Here is a 24694-nt window from a genome sequence, read left to right as displayed (position 1 = left end):
CTTTAGATTATGATAAAGTGCTCAATTTGCCAAGAAATGGTAATGATTGTAAACTTGTAAGCTCCCAATAAAGTAGCCTCAAAATAAAGCAAACTTTGACAACTTCATGAAGAAATGGACAAACCTGGGGTGCCTGGGTGGCTCAGTTGTTGAGCATCTGACTTCAGCTCAGGTCATGATCTCACAGTTTGTGGGTTCGAGCCCCACATTGGGCTCTATGCTGACAGCTCAGAGCCTGGAGCCTGCTTCGGATTCTGTTTCTCTCTCTGTCCTTCCTCTCTTTCAGAAATGGACAAACCCGTCATGGTGGACAAAACCTCTATCTTGTCTCTCTGTGCTGTCAGTGGCTGCTTTCCTCAGGAGCTACGGCACCCAAGTGCAGTTCCTCCAGGTTTTCACCACAGTGGCAAGTGGCAAGTGGCAAGGCCTCTCTGCAGGCCTACGGGTGGTAATGGCTTCTCTTTCTTTCTAGTTATTGGCCCTTTCTCATTCCTTGTTGACTCTTAACCATGGCCACATTTCAGTAAAGCAACCCTTCAATAAAATCTTGTTGACTAAACTCTTTAAAGTGTGCCATCTGTTTCCTGTCACTATCATAACAAATACAAGTAGGTGCAGAATTATGGAGAGTGTAATAGTGTTGGAAAAATCAGCATCTTGTGATTATCATAATAAAGACTGCTGTGGGCAAAAATCATCAGTGGTTGCTAAATCTAGGTTGAAAAGTCTAATGAAAAGCAAGATATTCACACAGTCTTAAAGTGTAAAGTTGCTTTAATTGAAAGGGAGAAAATAATAAATGTAGAGTGGAAACACTGGAAAAAACACCTTCACAAACAGAAAAATTAACATCCCCAAGGAAGAACAGACGAACATCATATGCCTCCAGATATGATTCCTTAAGAATGAAACAAAACCATGTATCTAGTATCCTGCTGGGAATGTACAGTCTGATTTAACCATGAGGAAACATCAGACAAACCCACAGTTAGGGACACTGTATAAAATAACTTGCCTCAATTCTTCAAAAATGTCAGTGTCATGAAAGACAGAACATATGAGGAAATGTTACAGATTAAAGGGAACTGAAACAACAACATGGAACTAAACACAATATGTTACCTTAGACCAAAACCTATACTGGTAGGGGGGAAAAACTAGAAAATACATTACTGGGACAATTGACAACACTGAAATACAGACCATAAATCAGATAAAAGCATTATGTCAAGGTGAAGGTTTCTGAATTTGAGAACTGTACCAAAGTTATGTAAGAAAATATCCTCACTCTTAAGAAACATTAAAAAAGCAAAGGGGCATGGTGTATACAATATATCGTCAAGTTATAAATGAATAAATAACATAATACAATATAGTGTGTATATGTGTGTTATTGTAAAATGAGAAAACAGAAGTAAACCTAGTAAATATATTTTATACACATACAGAGAGCGAAAGAGAGGAGGAGGAGAAGTAGTAATAGTAGGGGGAGGTTGGTGAAGGACAGAATTATGGCCAAAAGATACAAAATGACTAAATCTAGGAAAGGATATACAGGAGTTCTCTGTATTGCTCTTGCGACTTTTCTCTCTGTTTTAAATTATTTCAAAGGAAAAAGTGCTATGGATATTGCTCCATGAACACTCTTTGTTACACTTGAAAATATGATGAAAGATATTGATTCTATTTCCAGGAAAATCAATTTGCATCGACATACATAAGTTTGCATATTATTTTAGGGAGTTCAAAGATACCATAGACTATGTGCACGTTAAGAACCATTGCTCCACAAAGCATAAGAGACTGTTAAAAACTGAGAACAAACTGAGGGTTGATGGGGGGTGGGAGGGAGGGCAGGGTGGGTGATGGGTATTGAGGAGGGCACCTTTTGGGATGAGCACTGGGTGTTGTATGGAAACCAATTTGACAGTAAATTTCATATATTAAAAAATAAAAAAAAATAAAAAAAATAAAAATAAAAATAAAATAAAAAAAAAAAAAAAAAAAAAAAGAACCATTGCTCCATTATTTCTAACATCCAGTACTGCAAAAGAGAATTCTGCCATCAGCATAGTTTTTATTTTTTTGTAGGTAACCTATTATTTTCTGTCTCATTATATGTAGGTGCCCCCCCCCAATATTTGAAATTTTAGAAATACCACCAAATATGGTACCGACATGTTTTTTTCATATGTTCTTTAGAAAATGGTAAGCCCTTTTATTCTTCAGGTCATTTTCAGCCTTAGAAACTTTCTTTACAATGACAAATTTGATTGATGCTTCTGTTCCATTTCTTCTGATTTTTCCTTTGGAGATTTCTATTCACTGGTTAATTTTCAATTTTCTGTCTTTCATATGCGTACTTTTTTCTACCTATCATTTCCATCTCCGTCCTTTCAGTGTTCATTCTAGAAGAACACCCCAAGTGTGGTCTCTATGTCATTAATTTGGCTTTTTTTTTTTTTTTTTTTTTTGTAGCATCAGTTCTGCCCTTTATCACATGCTTCTTATACTCCAGATATGTTGTTTACCTGGAGCTGTGACTTGAGAATGGATACAGAAAGACAGAGCGACTACAGAAAGAGGGGAGAGATACCAGGGTTAGGATGTTCTGCAGACCAGCTAACAACTCTAACTTCTTCATTTTCTAGTCAGGGCAGCCCTTTCAGTCTGGAGTTAGAAATGGATAGTAAAGGTGAGTCCAATCCTCGGTTTGCCTTCTTTGTGGCCACTGGTAAAGCTGGGATTAAGGAAGTGACACGAGGGGTGCTTGGGTGGCTCAGTCAGTGAAGTGTCTGACTTCAGCTCAGGTCATGATCTCACAGTTCATGAGTTCCAGCCCCACATCAGGCTCTGCAATGACTGTGGGGAGCCTGCTTAGAACCCTCCATCTTCCTCTCTCTCTGCCCTCCCCTTCACACATGTTCTCTCAAAAATAAACATTAAAAAAAAAAAAAAAAAAAGGAAGTGACATAAATGTGGTCCTCAATGTAATCAATGATGAAATTATTGGAAAATTTCCCCATTCTTTAGCATAAAGCTCTTTCATATCTTTGTTCCTCTTTATTAAAGTTTTAAGGAATTTTTATTTAAAAATTGTAAACATTTTTATTCATTTATTTTTGAGGGGGTAGGGGCAGACAGAGAGAATCCCAGGCAGGCTCCATGGCATCAGTGCAGAGCCCAATGTGGGGCAAAACTCTCGAACTGTAAGACAATCATCTGAGCTGAAACCGAGAGTTGGACACAATTGACTGAGCCACCGAGGTGCCCTTCTTTATGGAATTTTAAACGATTGGAGGGGTGCCTGGGTGGCTCAGTTGGTTGAGTGACTGACTCTTGATTTTGGCTCAGGTCATGATCTCACAGTTAGTGGGTCTGAGCCTTGTGTCAGGCTCTGTGCTGACAGAGCAGAGCCTGCTTGGGATTCTCTCTCTGCCCTTCCCCCACTCATGTGTGTGCTCGCATGCTCTCTCTCTCTCAAAATAAATAAATAAATAAACTAAAAAAAAAAGGCCAGGAGGCACCTGGGTGGCTCAGTTGGTAAGCATCTGACTCTTGATTTCAGCTCGGGTCATGATTTCACGGTTCATGAGATCAAGCCCCACGAAGGGTTCTGTGCTCACAGCACAGAGCCTGCTTGGGATTCTCTCTCTCCACCCCTCCCCTGTGTGCTGTCTCTCTCTCTCTCAAAATAAATAAACATTTTAAAAAATGGTAATTGGAAAAAGCTGTTTCAGGCACTGGAAATCTGATACCGAGTTAGCCTAGAAGTGTCTTTTCCCATATTTTCCCCTGATGAGGAGCACAGGGTAAAAAAATGACTTCTAATTATTCTGGTTTATTATATTCCCATCATAGATGTGAATCGTCTAAGAGTTAGATATTATTGTTTAGTACAATCATTTCTGAATGTTTACAATATGTATTAATTGACATAAAGAGAATTGGTTTCTTTCTATAAAATTCCAAGGGAAACTGTAAATAGCTACCCAACCAAACCTCTTGGCTGCAAATGTTCTCTTTCTCAAAAGGTGGTCTCACTAATGAAGGCAGAAAGAGAAAAATGAGAGGAACGACAGAACCTGCTTCTTTTGTTTAAGAGACTAGATTCCTCACAGGCCTTCAGATAGGGTCACACCTGAAAACAACTGATGTTAAAGCTGGTTTAAATGTATTATATCAGAAATGACTTGTACACACAACAAAGGGGCTCCTTTGACATCTGATCTAGGTAAGTAAAAAACAAAGAAGATGACTCATTTTATACAGCAAAAAAGCAAATATGGATGCATGAAACTCATTACCCCCAAGAGGATTTCTGGCAGAAAACAAATTATTGGTATACACTTATGAATGACTGTGCCAAAATGGTGACAGAGAATGAGACAAGATTTGACTTTGAATGATGAGTCACAAAGAGCACAGTCTTGCTGTGGCTACTCCCTTGGGGTAGTCTCAGATTTTAGACTGACCCAGTGGACAAATTCCTGGGTTTCTAAGACCAGTTTTTACGCCTTTATTTTATTACAAATTTTTAATGTTTATTATTTATTTTTGAGAGAGAGAGAACGTGCAAGCAGGGGAGGGGCAGAGAGGGACACACAGATGCAAAGCAGGCTCCAGGCTACGAGCTGTCAGCACAGAGCCTGACAAGGGGCTCAAACTCACAAACCGTGAGACCATGACCTGAGGCAAAGTTGGATGCTTAACCGACTGAGCCACCCAGGTGCCCCCAGTTCTTATGCCTTTAAAACACAATGGAAAATTTTCTGTCATCTTATCATGATCTTATTATTATTTCTACGTCATGTCTTTTCTAAATACCTACATCTTCTTCCTGTATACAAACCCATCTTTGCTTCTTCGGAAGCAAGTAGGTGTTATGCCTAGAACACTTATTTACTTATTACCTGTTTAATAATTGAAGCCTTAAAATGATACATCTAAACGCTGACTGAAGTATTCTGAGAGATGGTAAAATGTACAACTCTGAACTTCCTCATACATTCTTCATAAAATGCCCTAAGGAAACAATTCTGCCTATTTTCAAAGTCAAGGCAAAACTCTTGGGCAGGGAGGGAAGCCAAATTAAGGAACTGAACTTAATTCTACAGTTGTTGCTTTGAAGGTCTATGAAAATTTTAAAAGAGTAAGTATTCTTTTAACTAAAACAGCTAAAATTTGAGTACAAAAAAATCAAGGAAATGAGGAATAGCTAAAGATTTATCATCCTCCAAATTCACCAAGAATAGTATTAGTTGGAATATTCCTACTATGGCCCAGAAGCCCAATTAAAGGAAAGGAGTCCAAGGGGGAATTTTTCCTGGATGTGAATTATACGATGTCTCACATAACTGTGGCAAGAGCAGAGTCGAAGATGATATTCACAGACAGCCAGAACCAGGACTTCAAATAATGCCAGACTCTCTTGGACTCCCTCTGCTTACCTCACTGGGTGGGCTTTATTCCTGCTACACACTGAAGAGTAGGAGTCCACTAGCATTAACTGCTAGTTACTGCTTAACGCTACAATAACAGAATAACTGGTTAAAAGTAGCTCAAACATATAAGAAGTCCAGAGGTGAAGTGAATGGTCATTCCTGAGCTGTGCTCAGTAGCTCAGAAATCAAGGGTCTCAGGCCCTTTCCTTGTCTTCCTTTTATCATCTTCAGGGTATCAGTGATACCTTCTCTTACAACCTCAAGACGGCTGCAGCACAGCCATGCATAATGTTCTTCCATAGCAGTGTTCAAAAAGCAGGAGGGGAAGGATGAGCTCTTTTCACAGAATTCTTTATTTTTTTTCCAGAAAATTCAATGTCTCCCAGAAAACTCTAAAAGACATCTCCTTACATAGCTTTGCCTAAGTAAAAATTGGCCACATCCTTATCCCACCTCTAAGAAAGTCTGGAAAAATTAATATCAGGAATTTTTAGTTTATTTTTTAAGAGATAGTTCCTACTACAGGAAAAGATGGAACGGGCAAGCAAAAATGTCTAACACTTCTACTAACAGTTCCTATGCCTTATATCAAGTTCCTTCTTGCTTGCAACTGTGGGTTCTACACCCTGATATCTGCTTTTCCATTTGACTATTTGCTCTGCATTAGTACTGTCTATTCAGGTTTCCAACGCATATTCCATTTATACTTTGATCTGCTTTTCAGCTCTCTCTTCAGGTTTAGTAACAAGGTCTTTAAACTGTTTTCTGGCTTGACTCATGTGCCCTGAGGACTCTGTTCCTCCTACCTGCTCGGTGACTCATAGATGCTTCAAGTATAGATGATCATATCCTATCTCACCCCTACTTTAGATTCCTACTCAGTGTAATGAACAACTCCATCGAGCTTCTTCCTACCAAGGAATGCGTTTGGTAAATAAGTTCAATTTTGGTCACCAAGTTTCAGGTCTCTGTGAGCACGTAGGTGGAAGGATTCAAATGGCAGATGGAAATATGGAGCTCGGAGCTTAGGAAAGAAAACCACTAGGAGATACCAAATTTATGATCATCAGCAAATAGGCTGTAATCGAAGCCACATAAGGGGCGCCTGGGTGGCTCAGTCAGTTAAGTGTCCGACTTTGGCTCAGGTCATGATCTCACGGTTTGTGAGTTTAAGCTCGGCATTGGGTTCTGTGCTAACAGCTCGGAGCCTGGAGCCTGCTTCAGATTCTGTCTCTCCTTCTCTCTCTGCCCCTTCCCCGCTTGTACTATGTTTCTTTCTCTCTCTCTCAAAAATAAATAAACATTAAAAAAAAAAAAAAAGCCACACGAGTGGATGAGTTTGATTAAGGAGGCCACAAAACAGAAGTCCTTAATCTGATGGGCTTCAGGGACATCTATGAATTCACTGAAATTGTGGGTAAAATTCTGTGTATCTATGTGTCGGTATTTCTAAGATAGGAATCCATACATTTCATCATGTTCTCAATTAGGTTTATAAATCTAAAAAGATAGAGGGCACTATTTACTTAAATGTGCCACAATTTTGGGATTAGAGACTATGATGGGAAAGAGTATGGAATATGTTAGTATTTAATTTCCAATTTACCCTCTGAGTCACAGCAACCACCAAGCACATGATTTTCTATTCAAAATTGGGCAATATGTCCCCAAAATATGCTGACTCAGAGACCAAAACTTCCAGGCTACACAGAACTGTATGAAAACCAGCACGTTTAGTCCTGGAGCTTTGGATTCTATATTCCTGGTCAAAATGTGAATTTCTTCCCACTCCCATCCCATAAATAAAGGGAACAATCTCCTGAGCCATCTTCTTTCTCTGGAGCCATTCTCACATCACATCTGACAATCAAAGATCACTTTCTAAGCATTACTTTAGGAAACTTCATGATCATCAATGCTGCATATAATAGCATCTGAATTTTTGCAGGCAAAAAAGCTTTGAAAAAACATAGGATTTGGATTACAAGAAGGGCTACGAAACCCAACCCCACAAAACAGGAATGCCAGCTTGTATGCATTATCATGAAGTGCTCAAAAATGCAATTATAGTTCACACTTTATCTTTTTTTGGCTCAAAATTATTTGTCACTTTAGAAATAGAGATGGGGGAGGAAGGTTTTTATCCAGTGTGAATTCAGAAACCCTTTAAAAAGCCACAGATGTGTATGAAACAAATTCTCTAGTCACATGGATTCAAACCACAGCATTCTTCCCAACCTTTCAAGCAGACCAAGGATAATGTAGCCAGTCAACTTGCATGTAGGAAAACTATAGTGTCTATTGCCTGGAAAACCTCTAAACATCATTTGTACATATTTCTGGTTTATAAAAAACATTCTGATAACATACAAAAGAGAAAGCTAGGAATTACCAATTATCAAGAGATTATCAAGGACTATGATAATGGATGCTAGATTGATGTGTACTTCATCTTTAGCAGAATGTAAACCTTTTTAAAACTTCAGAGATGGTTCATAAAAGAATGTGTACATGTAGGTAATAACTGGAAAATGTTCAGCTACATTAATCAATGAAACCTATTAAAATCAGCAAAAATCAAAAATAAAATTACCTATATTATATGGATAGTCCAAAAGATTAAAAAGAAATTATCAACATGTATCAAGCAACTTAAAAAATTTCAGATACTTGGACCTGGTTTAATTCTATTTTTTTTTAGTCTACGTTAGAAAAAGACACTAGGGGTGCCTGAGTGGCTCACTCATTTGAGTGTCCGACCCTTGATTTCTGCTCAGGTCATGATCCCAGGGTTGTGGGATCAAGCCCTGCATCAGGCTGGGCTCCATGCTGAGCATAGAGCTTGCTTGGGATTCTCTCTCTTTCTGCCTCTAACCCTCTCCCTGACTTGCATTTTCTTTGTCTCTCTAAAAAAATAAAAAACAAAACAAAAAGAGATGAAAATGTAATTTGTACCAAAAAATGTATTTTGTGCAAAGATGTTCACTATAATATAATTTGTCAAACAAAATTGTAAGCAACAAAAGGAAAATGGTGAAATGAATTATAGGACATATACTAGGGAAATATATTTTATTTGTTCATTCATTTACTGACCTACTACTGTGCTTCAGAAAGGATTTGAGGTAGCTCATCTGGTAATATATTATGTAACCATGAAAAATTATGTTTAAAAAGCAACATGCTAACGAACATTAGGAGGAAAGGGCTGGATACAAAATCGTGTGTGTGTGTGTGTGTGTGTGTGTGTGTGTGCGCGCAAAAGTAAGATTATAAAACAATGCTATCTTACATTATACAATAAGCAGGGAAGGAAGGGAAAACCATAGAAATAAGAATGGTGTGTGTATGGTTGGTAACAGAGGCGAATTTTATTCTCTTATCTTTTTAATTTTATAAGTTGTATAAGTTTACATTCTTATAATAAAATGTTTGTAGATATGAAATCATAAAAAAGGATAAAGATTATGTAAAAAGATCTGCCTGTATATATGATGGTTTATAAGAAGACAGATAGCTCTTCCTATATAGCTACTATAAACTAAAAAAGGAAAATGAAAGTATATAATCCTTAAGAGAAAAAAATCTGCATGGAAATTAACCTCATGAAATGTAAGTGTGTTTGTCAATTAAAGGTATCAAAAGAAGGACAGAATAAAGAGATGATTTAAGATTGCAGAGAGAGAAGCACACTGACACAAGCAAGAGAATACTTGAGAAAAGCAAGGAATTTTCATCTTGAAATCAAACAGCCTATCAGTGAACTTACACTAACATAGCTGTGTTGTTTAAACTGCAGTCTCAGACAAGAATGCATGTAGAGTCAGAGGGTAGAATTGTGGTTGCCAGGGGCTGGAAGGAGAGGGAATGAGTAATGACCGTGTAGTTTCAGTTTGGGAAGATGAACTTCCAGAACTTTTTTCATCTGGGTGGTGGCGGCAAGTACACAAGCAACGTGGGTATACTTAATACCGCCGAACTACACACCTATAAATTGTCAAAATGGTAAATTTAATGTTATGTATATTTTACCACAATCAAAAAAGAATACATTAAGGTCTGATTTGCAATAAATTACACTCGGAAATGTATATATTCAGATTAGCTGAGTTTTCAGCTTGTCTGAAACAATATTTTATAAAGATGTTAGCATAATTTATTAAGAGAAAAAGCTGTAATTACACTTTAATACAACTTTCAATCGCAAGGTTGCTTATTACACCTCTGTAATAATTCTTCTGATGTAGCCAGTGTTCGGTTTTCAAGTATCAAGAAATCATGCCTCATTTAAGCAAAGGTTTACAAGTAAAGTAAGCTATTAGGTTCAAAGGAAAAAAAAAATCCTAGAAGTGAGGGCACTAATAATTCTGGTATTTCCAGCACATCTGTGGTAATCGGCTATGAGAATAAATCTCCCCAACAATCAGCACCATTCCTAGAAACTGCACAAAAAAGATTAAAGAACTGTCCCCATACTTCCTGGGAAGAGCCACAGTTACCCTTAAAATGCAGGAAGAGTTCTCATGATAAAGCATTCTACAAATAGAATTTCTCAAACTTAAAATAAATTTCTGATCACAAAAAATAAGAAGCAAAATGAAAAAAAAATGCTCAGGACCCAAATTCCATATTCAGTTTTCTCAATTCATTTTAAAAACTCTCACTTACCCTTCTAGTGTTTTCAAGAATTTTGGGATCAGGTTTTCCATAGTTAGGTGGATTGGCATATGGGTCATATCCAAGTTTGGCAAGCATGGGTGCAATCACTGCCATGTCTTGTAAAACATCTGGGGGTATCTTCCCAACCCATTTTGATAGCGCTCCTACATTGACTGGCTTGATGACTTGGTCTGTAGATCTCTCCACTCTGAAAACAATACAGTATGAATAAGTATTTATTTAGAATACCAATAAATAATATTAAAAGACCAATGGAAATTCTTTTTGATAACTTTAACAATTATAAGTGTCTCAGTTATAAATCTATTGAGAAAGAAGACACTAATCGGGCTTGACACTATTTACCAGGCTTTTTTTTTAATGTTCTAAGTTTGACAGTTATTATTGGCAACTTCATATTTCTAGAAACAGGAAAAACGGTCAGCTGAAAACATCTGTACAAATTACAACATCCAGAAAAAATAAAGCTAAGATTTCTTAGGAAAACAGCCAATCAACTTACTTGAAAGGCATCAAAATTAAACAAACAAATAAATAAATAAGATGGATAGATGAATGACTAGAGGGATAAACAGATGGACAAAGAGATATGTGATAAAGCAAATACAGCAATATATTAATTATAGTTAGTAGGTGTAATTCTTTCAATTCTTTGTATGTTTGAAATTTTTCATAATAAAATATTAGGAGGAAAATAGCCAGCATAATCCACTAAGAATGCAAAATATTCATTTGTTCTATGTTTCCTTTTTTCCTTTTTTTAAAGTTTATTTTGAGAGAGAGAGAAAGAGAGCCAAGCAAGCGCAAGGGAGGGGCAGAGAAAGAGGGAGAGAAGGAGAATCCCAAGCAGGCTCCTGCAGTTAGCACAGAGCCTGACGCAGGGCTCGAACTCAGGAAATCATGAGATCATGACCTGAGCTGAAATCAAGAGTCAGATGCTTAGGGGCGCCTGGGTGGCTCAGTCGGTTAAGCGGCCGACTTCAGCTCAGGTCATGATTTCGCGGTCCGTGAGTTCGAGCCCCACGTCGGGCTCTGTGCTGACGGCTCAGAGCCTGGAGCCTGTTTCAGATTCTGTGTCTCCCTCTCTCTGACCCTCCCCCGTTCATGCTCTGTCTCTCTCTGTCTCAAAAATATTTTAAATAAACGTTAAAAAAAAAAAAAGAGTCAGATGCTTAATTGACTGAGCCACCCAGGCGCACCCCTGTTCTATTTTCTGTTGACTTCCTGAAGAACACTTTTTTATAAGGAAGGAAAAGAAGTGCTGTTTATGATTTTCAGTATTTCAGAAAAAAATGTGTTCTATCTCTTGACCTAGAGATTTACTTTGTGCTTGTAGTGGTTATACTTACATATTTGACTAAATAACTCATACTCTTAGGATAAAATAAATAAATATAAATAAAATAAATATAAAATAACACCTAGATTTAAACTGGATCTGAATTAGCAGATTTTGGCCAAATGACTGCAAAACAAAAGTGCTTAAGAGAGTTTTATAATAACTAAGTCATTCAAATTAGTATTCTAATAAAAGGTAAAAACCCCTTTTTAACAGGTACATGTTTAACATGTACATGACCTCTCACTGCAGAGAGGTCTGCATCTGATGATGAATCCTTCAAAGGGGCTCTACTCCTAAACAACAGACAAGAGAAAATAAAATGATTATTCCCTGGGATTCTGTGAGACCACTAGCTCCAAGTTTCCTTCCTGCTTCAATGATCACATTTCCTCCCTCTCTTAAAAATTTCTTCAGGACTCCACTTAACCCACTGCTCTTTCTACTCTATGCTTTTTCCCTGTATGGCTTGATACTTAATGATCTTTTCTTGACACCCTTGGGTTTTCCAGGCCAGGTCCAGTTTATAAATATTGCCCCAGCTTCAATATTAAGGGCACATCCTACTCACTCTCATAAATGTTCAAGTTTGTATGATAAATTCAAGTAATTTTAAGTAAATGATAAATATGGTCACCCTGCCCATATACCCCCCACACACCTCAAAACTAAGATGGTCTAAAACGGGACCCATCATCTTCTGCTCAAGATCTGATCCCTTTTATGTACATCTTATATTGATAAATGGCACCACCACCTATCCATAAGGCAAAGCCAGAGATCTCAGATGGGGCAGGGAGAAAGAAAGCAAGATCACTCCCAAGTTATCCAGTTCTACAGTCTTTATCTTTGAGTAAGACATCTCTCCTTCATTCCTACTGCCACTACCTCAGTTCTTATCACCATCACATCTCACCCAGATGATTACAAAACCTCCCAGTTTCCCTGCACTTAAACAGTTGGCTTCCTTGCCCAACTATCATTCCATCGAAACATAAGGAGGGTCTATGTCTTGTTAATCTATCACTGGCACCTAGCACATTAACATGTAATAGATGCTCAATTAATGTTTATTAAGTGAATGACTGAAAGCTTTTCATGGGGGGGGGGGGGAACGCCCGTAAATTTAGTTTAGACAGACATGCTCAAGAAAAGTCAAGGATCATTTTTATAAGGAGATCAACTGACACAAGATGAACTAACCAGAAAACATACAAGTGCTAAACTGCATGATATTTTCTGTGGGGGCATTAGCAATGTTAGAGAATGGGAGTCATGTCTGCAGAAATAAACATCTCCAGAAAAATAAGGCTTATAGTAAACAAAGAATAACATTTTCTATTCATCCTATGTTAGGCTTTACATGTGGTATCTAATTATAGATCCCTAAAACAACCTTAAGAGAAATATATCAGTCCCCATTTTTCAAATGTGTAAACTGAAATCCAGATAAGTGATTTATCCAGGGTCATACAGCCTGGAAAAAGTGGAGTTAGAATTTGAAGCTCTGGTTCCAAAGCTCCAATTTTTCCCAGTTTCTCTTATTGATCTTCTTAATTTTTACATTCTGTGTTTCCCTGAAAACTTTACTCTTTTGTTCCTTACTGCATAGTGTGAGCAAGTTGGTTTGCCACAATGGTAAAAATACACAAATATACTATACATATATTAGGAATATATACAATGCTTTGCTGGTAATGTTTAACAACCTGATCTCCAGGGAGGGGAAAAGCCATGATCTGTTGCATTTACTGAGGTCCATGGCATAAATACCATACCTTCCATGGCTGATTTCAAACTACCAATGTGCCTCACCAACTGCAGAGTCAAGAAGAGATGTGCAAACTGGGCTCTTGACAGTCAGGGCAAGTCAGCTGTAGCAGACCACTGGGTATCTACAGGGCCATAATCTCCTATCTCAAATTCTGAGATCTAAAAAACTCTAAAAAGTAAACAGTTTCTTGCCTTCATCTGGCAGCAAAACATGACCTGAACTGATAGGAATCTATTTATAGTCATTATTCTAGTTGGCATAAACAACCAAACTCTTTGATGAAGAAATATTAATGTGTATGATTACACAGTGCTGACACAGAATAAGCAGAGGGTATTTTATAATATTATGTACCTTATATGACCTTTCTGAGGTCCAAATGTTTCTGAGTTCTGAAACATGTGTGTGTTAAGCTCTGGAGCCACACATAGGGTCTTGTATGTCATGACTGGGGAATTGACTTTATCTTGGAAATGATGGGAATGATAGAAGAGTTTTAATCATGGGACTGACATGATTAGGTTACTGCTAGAAGCATTCAATGCTGATAATTATGGGTAAGGCAGATTGAGGGACGGGGTAATCAAGGTCAGAAAAACTAGTAAAGACGTTTAACTATATATTGGAAAACTTGAGAAATTATTAATTCAGTAGAGCAAGTGATAGAAGTAGAAGGAAAACTCGACAGATTAAAAAAAAACACTGATAAGACTTAGTGGCCAATTAGATATGGGGAAGAGGGGATGGAGTCTAGGTGAATTCAGATTAGATGTGAAGGGCAGAGTAGACAGTGTTATCACTCATTACAGTAGGTAGTATGGAGGAAAAGCATCACAATGCTGTTGCTTTGTTTTGTTTTAGGAGTATAGAACCCAGAAAAAGAGGTAAATTGATGGTAATCAGAAAGTTACCAGAAGCCTAAAGAAACACTAGCGTTCACTAAGAGACTGGAATGTAGTATATGCTCAATAAACAATAGCTATTATTGTTTTTTCATCCAGATTATAGCACTGTTCATAAGAAACATGAAAGCCATTGTTTGTCATTATGACCAAAGTAATAATTTAAAGTACAACCATCCCTTGTCTGAAAGTGACAGAACTCTAAAATGAAAGAATCTGGAAAGGTTTTTGTTATGTAACCACTGAGTCCAAAGATCCACTAGCAGCACATGCAGCTAAAGGGAAGAACTTGGGAAGGCCTACTACCTATCAGTCAGGTGTTTCTCTAGTGTTTCAGTAGTAATGACATTTTTTATTTATTGATCGTTAAAATTCAAATTAAACATCTTCTGAATACCCACTATGTGTCAGGTCAAGTGGTGGATACCAAGGATGCAAAAATGACTGACTAGATCATGGCCCTCCTCTCAAGAAGCTCAGAGTCCAGTAAGAGAGAAAAACAAATACATATGATTAATATGCAGCATAATAAATGTAATGACAAAAGCTAAAAACTATGTAAGTGATTCCAGATAACACAACTAAGCCGTTCTTCTCCTAGGGTGGGACATGAATCAGGGCAAATTGCCAAGCTGCTAAGGCAAGGGTTAGCAATGTATGGGCCACAGGCCAAATTCAGTCCCACTGCCTGTTTTTGTCTAGCCTTCAAGCTAAGAATGGTTTTTACATATTTAAATGGTTTTTAAAAACTCAAAAGAATATTTCTTAACACATGAAAATCATATGAAATTTCAATGTCATAGTTTTATTGGAACACAGCCATGCCCATTTGTTATACATTATCTATGGCTGCTCTTCAATGGCAGGTTTGAGTAGTTGAGGTGAAGACCATCTTGTTCCCCAAACCTAACATATTTAGTATTTAGCTCTTCATAGAAAAAAACTGTCAATTGTAATCTGAGACTGCATTTTAAGGGCACGTAGGGTCTGTGTGGGGGAGTCTCGGGTGCTGTCCCACATCACAGAAGGACCCCATCAACTTTTACACACAGGAGAGACCTGGTACACTTAGAAAGTGGAGAGCCAAGAATGTAGTGAAGCTGCTTGGGTGGGGAAGGTGAGAGGAAGAAAAGAAATAAAAAATAGTGTTTACTTTGCACTTACCAGGTTCAAAAGAGTATTTGTTGAGCTACAGTATAAAAAAAAAAAAATAGAATGAAATAGAAAATAAATAAAAAACGAGAAGGTGGGTATGGTCCCAATCCTCCAGGAGGTCACTGCCTCATGAGCCACACAAACTTTCTACAATTAAACTTTCAGAGTTGCTTCTTAGTTCCAAATCAGCTCTTCAGGCTCACCTGTCCTCTCTTCCCAGGGGCTCTAGCTGTTTCGTTTGCCTTTTTCTATGAGGCAGCAAGGTCCAGTGGGAGAACGCAGACCTGGAAGTTGGGCCTGTGTGATCTAGCTTTGTGATCTAAGAAAACTGATCCTCAGAGACTGAGGATAATAGCCACTAATACTCAGTTTTAAAAAACATTCTTCAAAAGCAGAGATTGGCAAACTGTGGCCCAAATTTGCTCTGCTGCCTATTTTGTAAATAAAGTTCTACTGGAACACAGCCACATCCACAAGTTTCTGTACAGTCTATGGCTGTTTTTGCTGTAAGTCAGAGCTGAATATTACAACAGAAACTGTATGGCCTGTCAAGTCAAAAATACTTGGTCCTTTACAGAAAAAGTTTGTTGATCTCTGTTCAAAAGGATACAGTTATTAGAGAGAAATGAGCTTCGTTCAGAAAGCCTGATTTTCTTTCCTAGAGAACAACAACCTGCAGGCTGCATGCAGTTCATCAAATTCCCTTCACTTCTTCAGTCTTTCTAGAAATTAACCACCACTTACGCCTAATCGTACTAGGATATAAATTAGTTACCATACCACTAGTCTCACTGGGACCTTAACACATAGTGCCTGCTAGACTGGAATTTCTCAACACCCACAGCCTGGGAACAGCGCTGCAAGGCCAGATATCTGTGAATCAGCAGATTCTCCCCCAGTCCTAGGCATCGAGGCTCACTTCCCTCTGCAGTGCTCATAGTAGAAGGCACCTGCCCTCGGGGACAACGCCAAAATCTTGAAATGACTGAGGTGAATATAATCTTCCAAAACACTCATTTTAAAAGCATGGATCTTTCTTGAACCAGGCAGGCTGCCAAACCACAGGTATGAATTATGATACACAGCAACTACTACAGGAAACCAAATTCTCTGGACTAAAGGAAGCATCAGGGCTAGAATGGACAGGCAAAAAGGAATGGGTAAGAGTATATAATCCATATGGTTAGACTTATTAGACTAAAACAAAAGATGAAATACCATTAAAAGTCATGTTTTCAAAGACCATTTCACTCTCAGCAAATGCTTAGGTTATGTCTTGTGAAAGTGGACTTAGAGGCACCTGGGTGGCTCAGTCAATTAATAGATGACTCTTGATCTCGGCTCAGGTCATGATCCATGGTCTGTGAGACCGAGTCCCATGTTGGGCTCTGCGCTGACAGTGCAGAGCCTGCTTGGGATTCTCTCTCTCCCTCTCTCCCCTTCTCCTGTTTTCTCTCTCAAAATAAGTAAACCTTAAAAAACTGTGTACACAACAGAAATGCAATTTTGTGATGTGTTATATATTCTCACAGAATCATATCAAAATGCTCACAATGACCGTGATGTGATTGTGATTTTTATATTCTTATCTAACTTTTCTGTATTCTCCAATTTTCTATAATAAGCAATGTCTTTCTTTTTCAGTCCATGGAACAGTGGGATTGCAAAGATCCATGCAGAAGTCTAATAACTATCTCAAGCTCAACACAGGTCAAACTTAACTCCTGATTTTATCCCCAAATACTATACCCATGGCCCTCCCAATTGTATCTGAAAACCACTCCATTCTTCTGGCTGTGCAGAATAAAATAAAACTGGAACTATCTTGGGGCGCCTGGGTGGTTCAGTCGGTTGAGCATCCGACTTCAGCTTAGGTCATGATCTCGCAGTTCGTGAGTTTGAGCCCCGCGTCGGGCTCTGTGCTGACAGCTCGGAGCCTGGAGCCTGCTTTAGATTCTGTGTCCCCCTCTCTCTCTGCCCCACCTCTGTCTCTCTCTGTCTTTCAAAAATGAAAAAACAGAAAAAAAATTTAATAAAAAAACCCTGGAACTGTCTTTTGACTACCCTCTTTCTCTCAAACGCCACATCTAATCCATCTGAAAATCTTATCAATTTATACTTCAAAAATATATCCAAATATGGTCATTTCTCATCAACTCCACAGCTACTCCCCTGGTCCAAGCCAACATTATCTCTTGCCTGGATTTCTACAATATTCTACTAGCTACCCTGCTTCTTCCTTCACATCCTGTGGTCTATCTACATTACATATACCAGAGAGAGTTAGATTGTGTCACTCCTCTGTTCAAAATCCTGCAGTGCCTCCCCAGGTATTCTAAGTCCAAGGCCTGAAAATGAGAGGGAGTCTGAGAAACCACAAGAATAGGTTTTTAAAACTTGTCAAATCATCCACGAAAACCAAGAAACCAGATAGCAGAGCAAAAAAACCATGAAAAACATTTAAAATAAAATTAGGTGACAAAGTTGCCCTACAGACCCCAAAATACAAGTGGTTGGAAACAATAACATAATGGTAATACCTACATGAAATGAGTGGGAGGAAGGAGAAGGTAGCAACAGGGCATCGAAAAGACATTTACAAGACTGACCCTCGAACAACATGGCATTTAGGGTTGCTGATGTCCACGCACTTGAAAATGCTTGTATAATTCTTTACTTTTGTTAAGTAATTTCTATGCCCAATGTGGAACTTGAACTCATGATTCCTGAGATAAAGAGTTACATGCTCTACCAACTGAGCCAGCCAGGCATCCCTCTTGTATAACTTTGGCGTTCCCCAAAACTGAACTACTAATAGTGTGTTGACAGGAAGAGTTACTGATGACATAAAAAGTCAATTAACACGTATTTTGTACATTATATGTAGTTAATACTGTAAAGTGATACAATAAGGTAGGCTAGAGAAAACAATGTTATTTAAAAAAATTTTTTTTAAATGTTTATTTATTTTTGACAGAAAGAGACAAGAGTGTGAACAGTGGAGGGGCAGAGAGAGAGAGAGGGAGATGCAGAATCAGAAGCTGGCTCCGGGCCCCAAGCTGTCAGCACAGAGCCGGACGCCAGGCTTGAACTCATAAACTGCGAGATCACGACCTGAGCTGAAGTCAGATGCTTAACCGACTGAACCTTCCAGGAACCCCTAGAAAACAATGTTATTTTAATAATCACAAGAAATAAAAAATGCACTATTTATGATACTGTAAGTTTATTCATCTATGAATTGTCTATCAATACCTACATCAATATCATTGTACATGATATAAAACACTGTAGATATTATACGTATTTCTAACATTAGCCATCAAAAAATGAAAATATGTACAGTCTCTAAGTCTGTGGGCATAATTTTTGGTAAAACTTAACTTTTTTTTTATGTTTATTCATTTTTGAAAGACAGAGAGAGACAGAGCACAAGCAGGGGTGGGGCAGAGAGAGAGGAGGGACACAGAATCTGAAGAAGGCTCCAGGCTCCGAGCTGTCAGCACAGAGCCTGACGTGGGGCTCAAACTCATGAATCATGAGATCATGACCTGAGCCGAAGTTGGACGTTCAACTGACTGAGCCACTCAGGCACCCCAAAACTTAACTTTTTATAATAGATTTGTATATATTTTATGACAGTAAATGATAAAAGACTAGTACCTATATATCTCATGCACATGACATACCTTACTTTTTATTTTTTTTTCAATATCTCCAGGCCACATGGTTTGTCTGAGAATTTTTCCAAGTTGTCAAAAATCTCCCAAAATTTTCCCAATATATCATTGAAGAAGTCCATGTATTAGTGGATGTGCACATTTCAAACCCACGTTACTCAAAGATCAACTGTACTTTGAAAATTACACCAGATCTATTTTAGAATATAGTTGAAGCTGGGAGGGGTGTCACCCAAATCTAAAGATGAGTACAAAGGTTAAGTTCTGAAAGGAGTCAGAGAAGGCTGGGAAACATGAACTCTTGAAACCAACCAGCCAAGGAGCCATAGCTCCTTTCCAGGACAGGGCACCGCACTAAACAGAAAGTTCTAAGAGTAGAGTCAGAATAGGGTCAGAGACAAAGGAATGAGAAGATTGAGAATATGATTGAGAATAGGGCAGAGAGCCAGGAAATATCAAAAAGTAAACCACCACATTATTTAAAATCTTCCAAAGAAAACAGAAAGAGATCTGTGAAATATATAAACATATCTTGAACTATTACTCCTTGAAAATTTCAAGAAAACTATTTTCATGTACAAATGGACAAAAAAAGTTAAGATCAAATCTCATACAAAGTTCTTATAAGAAAAAACAGAATGAGAATAACATCCCTATGGATATGAAAAACAACCAAAAAAACCAGCTCAAAAACATACTAGAATTATAACTTACCGTTTCATTTTTTAAATTTTTTATTTTTGAGAGAGGGAGCACAAGTGGGGAAGGAGCAGAGAGAGGGAGAGAGAGGATCTAAAGTGGGCTATGTGCTGACAGCAGAGAGACTGATATGAGGCTCGAACTCACAAACTGTGAGATCATGACCTGAGCAGAAGTTGAATGCTCAATTACTGAGACACCCAGGTGCTCCTATAACTTAGTATTTTAAAACAAGCTAAAAGACATTAAGACAATGATACAAGACATGGAATAACAACATAAATCATAATTATAATAATTCAGAAATGAAGTGCTAGAACTCAGGAAAAAATCAGAAATGAAAAAAATCATTTCATAAATGAAGACTAAGCTTGAAGGAAGGCAAGAGTTATTAACTCAATACAACAGATACCCTTAAAAGAAGTTAAAAGTGAAATAGAATAATGCCTTAAAAGAGTTCAATGTTTTCCATTTTAAAATAATTTTATATCCTGGGAGCACCTGGGTGGCTCAGTTGGCTGGGTGTCCAACTTTGGCTCAGGTCATGATCTCACAGTTCGTGAGTCCAGGCCCTGTGTCAGGCTTGGTGCTGACAGCTCAGAGCCTGGAGCCTGCTTCGGATTCTGTATCTCCCTCGTCCATCTGCCTCTCCCCTGTTTGTGTGTGCTCGCTCTCTCTCTCTCCCTTGAAAATAAACATTAAAAAAAATTAAAAAATAAATAAAATGATTTTATATCCTGGGACCTTACTGAATTTATCAGTTCTAGTAGTTTTTTGGTGGAGTCTTTCAGGTTTCCTACATATAATATCATGTCATCTGCAAATAGGGAAAGATTAACTCCTTTTTAACCAATTTGGATGCCTTTTCTTTTTGTTGTCTGACTGCTGAGGCTAGGACTTCCAGTACTATGTTAAATAACAGCGGTGAGAGTGGACATTCCTGTCTTGTTCCTGACCACAGAGGAAAAGCTCTCAGTTTTTCCCCATTGAGTATAATGTTAGCTATGGGTTTTTCATATATGGCCTTTATTTGTTGTGGTATGTTCCCTCTAAAACCTACTTTGTTGAGGGTTTTTTTTTTTTATCATGACTGTATAGTGTTCTTTGTCAAATGCTTTTTCTGTGTCCATTGAAAGGATATGGTTCTTATTCTTTATTAAGTGGTGTATCACACTGATTGATTTGTGATTACTGAGCCACCCTTGCAGTCTAAGAGTAAATCCCACTTGATCTTGGCAAATGATTTTTTTAACGTATTGTTGGATTCTGTTTGCTAATATTGTATTGAGATTTTTTGCAATTATGTTCATCAGAGACATTGGCCTATAGTTCTCTTTTTAAGTGGTATCTGTATCTGGCTTTGGTATCAGAATAATGTTGGACTCAGAGAATGAACTCAGAAGTTTTCCTTCCTTTTCTATTTTTTGAAATAGTTCGAGAAGAATAGGTATGAACTTTTCTTTAAATGTTTGGCAGAGGGGTGCCTGGCTGGCTCAGTCAGAAGAGCCTGTGACTCTTGATCTTGGAGTTGTGAGTTTGAGCCCCACATTGGGTGTAGAGATTATTAAAAATAATAAATAAACTTTAAAAAATTTTTAAAAATAAGTGTTTAGTAGAATTTGCCTGTGAAGCCATCTGGTCCTGGATTTTTGTTTGTTAGGAGTTTTTTGATTACTTAATTTCTTTACTGGTTATCAGTCTACTCAAGTTTTCTATTTTTTCCTGTTTCAGATTTGGTAGTTTATATATTTCTAGGAATTTATCCATTTATCCATTTCTTCCAGGTTGTCCAATTTGTTGGCATATAGTTTTCATAATGCTGTCTTATGATTTTTTATTTAAAAATTTTTTTAACGTTTTTATTCATTTTTGAGAAAGAGCACTAGTGGGGTAGGGGCAGAAAGAGCGGGAGATACACAGAGCTGTCAGCACAGAGCCAGATGTGGGGCTCAAACCCATGAACCGTGAGATCATGACCTGAGCTGAAGTAGGATGCTTAACCGACTGAACCACCCAGGCACCCCATGATTGTTTTTATTTCTATTATTTTTCTATTATTTTTTAGTTTCTATATCATTTATTTCTACTCTAATCTTTATTATTTCCCTCCTTCTGCTGGTTTTAGGTTTTGGTTGTTTATTTGAGATTTTTCTTGCTTGTTGAAGAAGCCCTGTATTATTATAAATTTCCCTCATAGAGGCTCTTGCTGCATACCAGAGTTTTTGGACCATTGTGTTTTCATTTTCACTTGTTTCCATGTACTTCTTAATTTCTTCTTAGATTTCCTAGTTGATCCATTCATTGTTCAGTAGCATGTTATTTAACTTTCACGTATTTGTGGTCTTTCCAGATTTTTTCTCGTGGTTGACTTCTAGTTTCATAGTGTTGTGGTCAGAAATTATGCATGGTATGATTTTGATCTTCTTTAATTTGTTGAGGTTTTGTAAGCTAATATGTGATCCATTCTGGAGAATGCTGCATGTGCACTTGAAAAGAATGTGTATTCTGCTGTTTTAGGATAAAATGTTCTGAACATATCCATTAGATCCATCTGCTCCTGTGTGTCATTCAGAGCCATTGCTTCATTGTTTCGTAGTTAGGTGTCATTGTTTCGTATTTAGATGTCATTGATGTAAGTGGGGTGTTACTATTACTGTATTATTATCAATTAGTTTATGTTTGTTGTTAACTATTTTATGTATTTGGGTGCTCCTATGTTCGTTCAGTGCATAAATATTTATAACTGCTATATCGTCTCACTGGATTGTCCTCATTTTTATTATATAGTGTCCTTTGTTGTCTCTTGTTACAATCGTTTTAAAGTCTATTTTGTCTGACATAGTATTGCTACTCTGGCTTTCTTTTGACATCCATTTGCATGCTAGATGTTTCTCCATCCATTCACTTTCAATTTGCAGGTGTCTTAGTATAAAATTGGTCTCTTATAGCCAGGATATAGATGGGTCTTGTTTTTTTATCCATTCTGTTACCCTGTGTCTTTTGATTGAAGTGTTTAGTTCATTTACGTTCAAAGCAATTATTGATATATATGTATTTATTGCCATTTTATTACTTGTTTCATGGTTGTTTCTGGAGATTGTCTCTGATCCTTTCATGTCTTTCATTCTTTCATGTTTGCCGATTTTCTTTAGTGATATATTTGGATTTATTTCTCTTTATTCTTTGCATATTTGTTAGTGGTTTTTGATATATGGTTACCATTTGGTTTGTATACAGCCTCTTCTGTATATAGCAGTCTATATTAAGATGGAGGTCATTTAAGTTTGAACCTATTCTTTTCTCCTCCCTCCCCATATTTTAGGTATATGTTATTATACTTTATACCTTTTTTTGTGAATTCCTTATTTTCTACAGAAATATTCATTTTTACTGCTTTTGTGTTTCCTACCTCTGTACTGCTGCTTTTAGCCTCTCCTTTCCACTCAAAGAGTTCCTTTTAATATTTTTTGCAAAGCTGGTACTTAGTGGTCATGAACTCCTTCAGCTTTTGTCTGGGAAACTCTTTATCTCCCCTTCTATTGTGTATGATAGCATTGCTGGATAGAGTATTCTTGGCTGCAGATTTTTTCCATTTCACACTTTGAATATATCATGCCATTCCCTCTGGCTTACAAAGTTTCTACTGAAAATTCTCCTGCTAGCCTTATGGGTTTTCCCTTGTAAGTTAATGACTTCTATTGTCTTGCTGCTTTAAAGGTTTTTTTTTTAGCACTATATTTTGTGAATTTAATTACATTTTGTTTTGGTGTGGGTCTTTTGCCAACAGAATTTTCCCTGAGCCCAGGGCCGAAGTTAGCAAGCTTGGAGTGGGCAAGTACTCAGGAAAACTCTTGGGCATGGCACACTGCTAGTAGGTGAGATACAAGTGCCTCTTACTGGTGGCTCTGTGTTTATCCTGGGGGGTAAGGGAGGAAAATGGTGCCTGCCAGCTCCCTCATTTTCAGTAAAGTCCCCCAACATGTTCTGAAATCAGTATGAACAGATCTGTCTCCTGTTTGCCCCCCCCCCCCCGCTCCCCCACATTGTGTAAACTGCCTTTTTTATGTTCCCTCTCCATCCAGGCTGCTGTCTTTTTAAGGGCAGCAACTGAGCTATTGCTCACCCTCCTGGCTCACTCTGTGCTGATTCAGCAGACTTTTAAAACTCCAGGCTCCAAGTACCACTGGTTTTATAAACACATGGAATTCAGCCCCTCTGGTTTTTAAAGCCAAATATTTTAGGGATTTGTCTTCCCATGTGAGCTCCCTGGTGCAAGGGCCCATTTCTCTGCCCTCTCCATGCACACAGCTCCCACCCTCTTGCGGGCAGCCTCCCTCTGCCTTTCTGACCTTCCTAACCTTTCAGCTGCAGCTTCTTCTCTATGTTTAGCTGTGGAGTTTGTTTTGCCAGTCTTCAGATCACTCCAGTTTGTTATGCTGGATGTGGAGGGTATCTAGTTGAAAATGTGGGATAGAGTGAGCTTGGGGGTCCTTTTACCCCGCCATCTTCCCAAGCTCCTCCAAAGAAAGCATTCTTTACATTTTTTTCCCCAAGTATATGTTGACAGAGTACATGATCTAACCAAGAATAAATATTTGCTTTAAAACGGCCAACGTCAAGATGTAATCCAGTGGGACTTCAAAAGAAAAAATCCACTGAGCACCTAGGCAAAATAAGCATGTGACTTATAGTAGAAAAATAAAGTAATAAAGAATAAGAATCAAAATTAGATTATCAGACTTTACAACATCAAAACTTTTTGCCAGCGATTAAACATGCACATGGAAGAAAACTGAGCCAAGAACTTTAGATCTAGAAAAACTGACTTCATGTACAAATGACATAGAACAGCTGTTATCAAAGTTAATCAGAGAATATTATTTCTATGGACACTTTCTGAAAAAGCTACTAGAGTGCAAGTCAACAAACTTTTTCTGTAAAAGACTGGATAGCAACTATCTGAGGCTATCAAGGCACAGTCTCTGTTGCACATCCTCTTCTTCCAACCCCTGTACTAGAAA

General features: G+C 37.8%; 1 protein-coding gene across 2 annotated transcripts in view; it reads right to left on the bottom strand.

Moving 5' to 3' along the window:
- The window catches only part of TPST1 (tyrosylprotein sulfotransferase 1), a 166774-nt gene that overhangs the window by 51223 nt on the left and 90857 nt on the right, over window positions 1–24694 (bottom strand). For both annotated transcript variants that reach the window (XM_019421744.2, XM_019421743.2), the window contains one exon: window positions 10113–10311. In XM_019421744.2, the coding sequence (XP_019277289.1) occupies window positions 10113–10311 (199 nt within the window). The remainder of the gene's footprint in view (window positions 1–10112; window positions 10312–24694) is intronic.

This window comes from Panthera pardus, unplaced genomic scaffold (assembly GCF_024362965.1).
Source record: "Panthera pardus isolate Hobbes unplaced genomic scaffold, ASM2436296v1 HiC_scaffold_4, whole genome shotgun sequence".
NCBI lineage: Eukaryota > Metazoa > Chordata > Mammalia > Carnivora > Felidae > Panthera > Panthera pardus.
The sequence above is the reverse complement of the archived record's forward strand: the minus strand, read 5'-3'. Positions and strand labels throughout refer to the sequence as shown.